The sequence below is a fragment of the Salvia splendens genome, chromosome 21 (assembly GCF_004379255.2).
Source record: "Salvia splendens isolate huo1 chromosome 21, SspV2, whole genome shotgun sequence".
Classification (NCBI taxonomy): Eukaryota; Viridiplantae; Streptophyta; class Magnoliopsida; order Lamiales; family Lamiaceae; genus Salvia; species Salvia splendens.
In genome coordinates this window covers 17,992,790-18,000,896 of record NC_056052.1, presented here as the reverse complement: position 1 = coordinate 18,000,896, position 8,107 = coordinate 17,992,790, and the positions used below count along the sequence as shown (strand labels likewise).

General features: G+C 42.2%; 1 protein-coding gene across 1 annotated transcript; it reads right to left on the bottom strand.

Moving 5' to 3' along the window:
* Positions 1–6,433: 6,433 nt before the first annotated feature.
* Positions 6,434–7,749, bottom strand: LOC121783384 (early nodulin-like protein 3). The gene is made up of 2 exons (XM_042181441.1): positions 7,483–7,749; positions 6,434–7,085 (listed from the first exon to the last, which is right to left on the bottom strand). The coding sequence occupies exons 1-2, from the start codon at positions 7,673–7,675 to the stop codon at positions 6,637–6,639; spliced, it is 642 nt and encodes a 213-aa protein (XP_042037375.1). The 5' UTR covers positions 7,676–7,749; the 3' UTR covers positions 6,434–6,636.
* Between the last annotated feature and the right edge of the window lie 358 nt (positions 7,750–8,107).

Sequence of the window (8,107 nt, the reverse complement as noted above, 5' to 3'; positions counted from 1 at the left end):
AGAGATTAACTTAATTTTGCAGTAACTAAGTCTGATACAACAATTTTTGTGGATATGATACTCTTATTTACCATGGACTAACACTTGCATTGTACATTTGGAGTCCGGAGATATAACATAGTTTAAGTAGTGTATGTACTCTGTGAGTATATGAGTGCGTAGTGTAGTGTGTGAATTATGTTGTACATGTACATTGTGTTATTATATACTCCCTCATTTTCCATTAAAATAAGGACACTTTCTTTTTTTTCTCTCAAACTCATTATCCATATACATCAATTTATTTACAATTATACCATTAGGGTCACCATTAAATACTAATAATAATATGAGTCATAGTATCCACTAACACTATTTTAACTACAATTCTCCACATCTCTCTTACTTTAACAATTATTCATTAATTCTCATGTCGTTCCAAATGTCCTTATTTTTTGGGATGGAGGGAGTATGTGTGCAGCGGGCTAGTGGTAGATTTTTTTTTTGTATCGGTAATATGTCAAACCCTAGAAGACACAATTCAAGGAAAGAATCAAGGAAAGAAATAAATCTATTTTAGGAGAATATCAATTAGTGATTATACTTATAATAGATTGATATGTTTCCAAATATACTTGTATTTCTCTCCTATAAAAAGAGATCATTGTATACAATGTAAAACACACAGGAATACAGAAATAAGAGAATCATAAACTTTGTTCTCTGCAATTTACCATGCCTAGCCTTTTATCCCTTATCTCTCTCGGTTACCATCTTCAAGATGGTATCAGAGCAGGTTATTAAGGTGGGGACTCAGAGAGAGTTCATCACCGTCCCAAGGCTACCTTTCCCGACCGTCTGTCCTTAACCCCGTGAGCAAACAAAATGTCAGAAACCACCGAGAGTTCAAACACAGATCTACATAACACAAACACTTCAAACCAAACCAATTTTCCACCAGATTTCGCGGCACAATTTTCTGAATTCCTGAAATTTAAGGAATTTTCATCAGGGCAGAGCTCGAAAAACCCCTCAACCCAGCCAGAATCGCTGGGGGAAGTAACCATCAAAACAAAGCTCAACGGGAACAACTATCCCCTATGGGCTAACCTGATGAAAAGGGCTATTGGCGGTAAAGGGCTGACCTCTCACATAATAGGAGTTTCAGACCCCGAACCGCCAATAACCCCACCCAAATTACCCAAGGTGGCAGCAGAGAGATCACTGCACCTTCAATTGAATTATCAACAACATCGAATCCGACCTTGTAAACGAAGTTTCTCAATACACGACCACCAAGGACCTTTGGGAGGGCCTGGCAATCACGTATGGCAGCGGAAGAGATCCATTTCAGGTGTACGACCTACACATACAATGTATGATGATCAAACAAGGAGGAATGACCTTGGAAGCATTGTGGCAAAAATTACAGGATCTGTGGATATCCATAGACGTCCGAGATCCCAGCACGATTGACCATCCTCCGTCAATCGAGAAAGACAATCAACAGACCCAAAGGATGAGGGTGTATCAGTTTCTTACCGCACTCGATGAATGGTATGAATCAGTCAAGAAGGAGATCATCAACAAAGAGTCATTACCGACTCCTCGAGAGGCATACGCGATGGTGAGGCGCAATGCCGACAATGCGCGAATATTGAAACCTACCGAACAACCAGGCTCCGAAATTGGAGCGGGACTGATCGTATTCGACCGCAACAGGACCAGTCAGCATCCACCGCCACCACCGGCGCCGTCCCGGTATCCAGCCAATCACCGCAAAGGCGACGAAGATAAAAGCAAATTGTTTTGTAGTCATTGCGGAGGAAAGGGGCATACAAAAGATACTTGCTTCCTCATTCATAGGTATCCCGGATGGTGGGATGAAATGAAGAAATCCAAGCTCCAGAGGGCGGCGAATCGCGGCGGACCGAGGGCATCGGCATCAGCAGCAGCGGCGGTCGGAGGCCAAGCCACCTACGCCGAGCACGCGGCGGGTGGCTTCGGTACTCCAACCACCACCGGAAATTATGGCGGACGCGGGGAGGAGAAAGTCGTGGCCACTGTCACGGCGGCGAGAGTGCAGATTGGAGGAGAAGCAAACGCGGCGAACCCGTCTAGGGTTTGGAGTGAAGGTAAAGGAGGGTTCTCTCATTTGAACCCTCTAAGTTCTGCCAAATCACGTTTTTTACCCCATCCCCATAAACTTATTGTTTCCAGCCCCAAAACTCCTCACATATTGCACCCCGTACCCCACTTCGAAAATAACTCCTCTAAACTCTCCAAAATTCCTCATAAACACATTCCAGCCCCTAAACCTTGTGAAAATCTTGTGATACATCCCACAATAAAATACCAAAATTCCTTTGAAGCCTTGGCCATGTCATCTACCTCAGAAATAGGAGAAAAGAATAAAAATTGGATTTTTGATTGTGGTGCAACTGACACAATGTCTTTCGATATGTCTGATTTTGAAAGTATTTCCAAGTCAAATAAAACCCATGTTCAAACTGCGAGTGGAGATCTGGCACCTGTTCAGGGGGCGGGAACCATCACTATCTCCCAAACCCTTCGACTCTCGAATTGCTTATTTGTTCCGTCACTATCTCACAAATTATTGTCAGTTAGTCATGCGACTAAAGAATTGAACTGTAAGTTACTAATGCAGCCTCGTTTCTGTTTACTGCAAAATACCCAAACGGGGACGATAGTTGGGCGTGACACTGAACGACACGGACTGTACTATGTGGATGAGGTGGCCCATCAGAGTACTGCGTTGCTGTCTTACGGACTGACTGATAAGAAGGCTTGGCTTTGGCATCACCGGTTAGGGCACCCATCTATAGGATATTTCCGTCTACTTTTTCCTAAGTTGAATTCTTCTTTTACCTTTAATTGTGAAACATGTTTTTTGGCCAAAAGCTATAGACATTCGTTTAAGTTAAATAATACTAGAGTGAAAACTCCATTTTCATTAATTCATTCGGATGTGTGGGGTCCTGCACCTGTTACTGGGGGATCGGGCTTTCACTATTTTTTGTTGTTTATTGATGATTATACACGTATGACTTGGGTTTATTTCTTAAAAATAAAATCTAACGTTTTTGACAAGTTCACCCAATTCTATACCTTCGTACAAACTCAATACAAACACAATATCCAAATCCTTCGATCCGATAATGGGGGGGGGGAGTTTGTCAATTCTAAAATGCAGTCTTTCTTCACTGAAAAAGGATTAGTCCACCAAACCACTTGTCCACATACTCCTGAACAGAATGGGGTAGCAGAAAGGAAAAACCGATATATTCTAGAAGTCACACGAGCCTTCCTAATCGAATCCCGAATCCCAAAATCTTTTTGGCCAGAAGCCGTAGCCACTGCTGTCTACCTTCTAAACCGTCTCCCTACCAAAATCCTGGACTTCAAAACACCTTTGGACATCCTATCTGCCCAAGCCACTATCCCATCATCTCTTCGTCTAGAACCTAGGATATTTGGGTGCTCCGTCTTTGTCCATATTCCCAAACACGAGCGTTCTAAATTTTCCCCTTGTGCTGTTAAATGTATTTTCCTAGGGTATGGCCGGAATCAAAAAGGCTACAGATGCTATGATCCTAAAACAAGAACCATGTATACCACCATGAACTGCGACTTAGTTGAGGGAGAATACTTCTATAGCCAACCTAGCGGTCAGGGGAGAGTCGACCAGAAATTCTGGAAAATGACTCACTAGGCTGGCTACCGACACCAATACCCGAACTTACACCTACACCCGAACCTACACCTACACCAATACCTGAGCCTACACCAAACCAGGAAGAGAATCACAACAGTCAGGGGGAGGGAAACTTGACAAGTCCAAGTCAACCTGTTCTAAACGTCGGTCCACCAGAGACAGTTAGCGGTAACGCCGGGCCGTCAAGTTCCAATGTGCAGGACGAGGAGTTCGGCGACACCTCGCTATCTACCCCGGTCAGGGATCCTAAGGTAAATAGTCATAACTCTGGAAATATTACTCCTGTGGAAGAAACTAATAGTGACAGGGAGAATGTGGAAATTGAGGAACAAGCAGACATGGGTTATGAGTTACCACTAAGGAGTACGAGAGGCGTTCCTCCTCGGCGATACTCTCCAGACTGGAAATGACGAAAGTCCCAATATTCTGTAACTAATCTTGTGTAGGGACATCTCACAGAAATGGCTAGAGCTTTTGAAGCTGCCCTCTATGAGGATGAGATTCCTCAATCCTTTGAGGAGGCGATGAAACACAAACATTGGAGGGATGCAATGAAGAAAGAGATAGATGCCTTAATAAAGAATGGAACATGGGAGAAGTGTACTCTACCAAAGGGAAAGAAGCCAGTAGGATATCGATAGGTCTTCACAATCAAAAGACGAGCAGATGGTTCAATCGAGAGGTATAAAGCACGACTGGTGGCTAAGGGATACACTCAGGTCTATGGAGTGGATTATGCAGAGACGTTCTCTTCGGTAGCCAAGCTAAATACAGTTAGAACACTGCTGTCTATAGCTGCATCTAGAGATTGGCCTTTACATCAGCTGGATGTCACTAACGCCTTTTTAAGGAAGTCTACATGGAAGCCCCTCCAGGTTTTCTTGGAGAATTCGGAGACGGACAGGTGTGCAGATTGAGGAAAACCTTGTATGGACTAAAACAGTCTCCCCGGATATGGTTTACGAGATTCTGCCAGGCAATGTTCAAGCATGAGTATGAACAAAGCCACTCTGACCACACATTGTTCATTAACAAGAAGGACGGCAAGGTGACATGTCTGATCATCTATGTGGACGACATGATTATCACAGGAGACGATGAAAAGGAAATCAAGAATCTGAAGGAGAATCTATTTAAGGAGTTCGAGATGAAAGAGTTGGGGGCACTAAAATATTTCCTTGGAATCGAAGTCTTGAGATCGAAGAAGGGAATCTTCCTGAGACAGAAGAAGTACGTACTGGATTTACTAGCAGAGACTGGTTTACTAGATTGCAAGCCCTCAGATATTCCTATGGTACCCAACCATGGATTGAAGATAGAAGAATGAGCAAAGCTAGCAGACCGGGAGAAGTATCAACGATTGGTGGGAAAGTTGATCTATCTCTCACATACTCGACCAGATATTACCTATGCAGTTGGTATAGTCAGTCAGTTTATGCACAAACCGCAAGAAGACCATATGGAGGCTGCCTTGAAGATTGTAAGATATCTGAAGGGGACTGTAGGATACGGAGTACTCCTAGAAAAAGGAGGAGATCAGGAGGTTCATGGATACACTGACGTTGATTGGGCAAGCAATCCAGTTGACAGGAAATCTACGGGAGGATACTTCACGTTCATAGGAGGAAACCTGGTCACTTGGAGAAGCAAGAAACAAAAGGTCGTTGCCTTATCTAGTGCGGAAGCAGAGTTCCGAGGAATCAAGAGTGGTTTAACGGAGATTATGTGGTTGCGGAGGTTACTTATGGAGATAGGATTTCCTCAAACACAGAAGAGTCAGTTATTCTGCGACAACAAGGAGGCGATCAGTATTTCAGAAAATCCAGTGCAACATGACAGGACTAAGCATGTGGAAGTAGATCGACATTTCATTAAGGAGAATCTAGAAAAAGGAATCATAGAATTTCCATTTGTGAGGTCAGAGGATCAGCTGGCAGACATATTAACCAAAGCTGTGAATTCTAAAGTGTTCAAAGAAGTTCTTGGCAAGTTGAGCATCGGAGATGCCGCGGGCCGCGGCTCAACTTGAGGGGGAGTGTCAAACCCTAGAAGACACAATTCAAGGAAAGAATCAAGGAAAGAAATAAATCTATTTTAGGAGAATACCAATTAGTGATTATACCTAGAATAGATTGATATGTTTCCAAATATACTTGTATTTCTCTCCTATAAAAAGAGATCATTGTATACAATGTAAAACACACAAAAATACAAAAATAAGAGAATCATAAACTTTGTTCTCTGCAATTCACCATGCCCTTATCCCTCTCGGTTACCATCTTCAAGAAAATATGTGTGTGAGCATGTCATGTGTAGTGTAGCGTGTGTGTATACTATGCGTGCATTATGTGTGTATGTGTATGCAGTTTCTGCATTGTGTGTAATGTGTGCGCTACATGTGCTACATGTACAGTATGTATATTGGTTAACTCTGTATATGCTATCCGTATGCAGTGGGCAAGTATTCTCGATAAATTGTGAAATTAAGAATATGAATATCAAATCCAAATATTTTACAACACCTATATTTGAAATTCAAAGCTCCAATTTTAGTCTTAGATCTTTAATTCATGATATAAGACGAAGCCTAGTATATGTTAAATCAATCATGTCATACGTGACTTTTTTAAAATAAAGCAAGCAAGCAAGCTATTAGGCTGAATCTTGTGATAGCCATTAGGCAGATCGCGGATGCACCGCATGATATTAAGTGAAGAATTACAAATACAAGAATTTATTTCATTCGTACAAATCAATACAATACACAAATTACATGGCAATTAATTGCGAACACTCGCCTTATTAATTATTCCCAAAGTGCATCAAACAACAATGAATCTACCACTAAACCAAACAAGCCAAAAACTACAAACCTTACCAAAAAAGAAGAAAAAAACAGATTCAATTCCAAACCTCAATCATCAAAGAGCCAATGCAAATGAGGAAGCAAAGAAAAGCGCAATGCTCCCCACCACACCCGATCCGGCCCCATTCTTGTGCGGAGGAGAGTCCTCGGATGGAGCCGGGGTTGGGTTGGTCTCCTCTGCAGGTGGGGGAGGAGGCGACTCCTCCCATGCAGGGGCCGGAGACGGGGGAGTCAAGTCCTCGGGTGGCGAGGGCGAGGGCGAGGGCGAGTGAGTTCCGTTGGAATCATGCTTGCTCCGATCAGCCAACACAACAACTATCAATTTCTCATTTTTGTGGCAATTATCAGCCACTCCACTTATGAAGTAATGCGGCCCGGACTGGTTGAGCTTGTACACCGTGTGGCCATCGCTGAACTTGTCGAGCGGCTTCTCAGTGTTGCAGCTCTCGTAGTCCTCCTTGCTCACGTGCAGGACCGAGTCGTGATCCGAGGGATACACGAAAACTGCACTCATACATGAATGAGTCAAAATAGAGACAAAAAGCATTTTAATTTACTTGTTCCGGAAAATGTTTTATCGTTTAAACGTCGTAGAAAAGTGAGAATTCTAATTTGTTTCAATTCAAAGAATATAAACTATATTGATAGAAATATAGTATTTTAGAATGAAACGAACGTAACAAACAGCAGCCAAGTTTCACATGATAATAACCATCTTGATAGAGAGAAAAATAAATTAATGAAATTAAAGCTCTTTCTTTGGCCTAATTATCGATTAGAAGATTTAGCTTGCATGGATCGTTATTGCTTTGTTACCAATAATGGCAGTCATTTCAGTATGTTAGATAAGACAGAATCATTAACAAGTCGATGTGGGACAAGAATTAATAACTTGACTTACGCAATGAATCACCGATCTGAAATCGGGAGTGTTGAGCCCAGTAATTGTAGATGGAGACGTTGGGGTCGGAGGGACTTGCCCAGCCTTGCGATCCTCCCACTTTGAATTCGAACGCGTAAGAGCTCTGCTGCAAGAGAAGCCACACGCTCACGAGGCCGAGGACACGGGTGACTTGTTGGTTCCTTGAGGCCATTTTACAACTACAAGGAGTTAGAAGGTTGGTTGAATGATTTTGGGAGGTGAGGTTTTTGTAGAGGAGTTATGGGAGGTAGAGTGGGATTGAAGTTTTGTTGTTATTCCTCTTTTGATTTCTTGGGGTGCAGTGCAGTGCAAAGCATATAACGCTGCTTTTTGGAATGTTTTATTTACTTGGTTTGTGCTTTGCTTGATTACATCTTCAATTCTAGCTAGCTTCCACTTTGCAAAATGGTATCTTCATATGTTGCCAAGTTTGATCGGATTCTTCTATGCACTCCTATTATATTGGTGAAGCCCAAACTTGTTTCATGGTAGCTAGAATTTTTAGTGTCGGCGAATAATGATAGGAAAAAAAAATTGAAGATGCGTAATAGAAAATAGAAATATATATGTTGGTTATTGTTAGAAAATAAGACTAAAAGTCAGA

Bases quoted from the DNA above. Each gene is read 5' to 3' on its own strand.
- LOC121783384 (XM_042181441.1), bottom strand. From the start codon at position 7,675: ATGGCCTCAAGGAACCAACAAGTCACCCGTGTCCTCGGCCTCGTGAGC. The intron at 7,086-7,482 runs GTAAGTCAAGTT...GTATGAGTGCAG, and splicing joins TCAGATCGGTGATTCATTGC to TTTTCGTGTATCCCTCGGAT.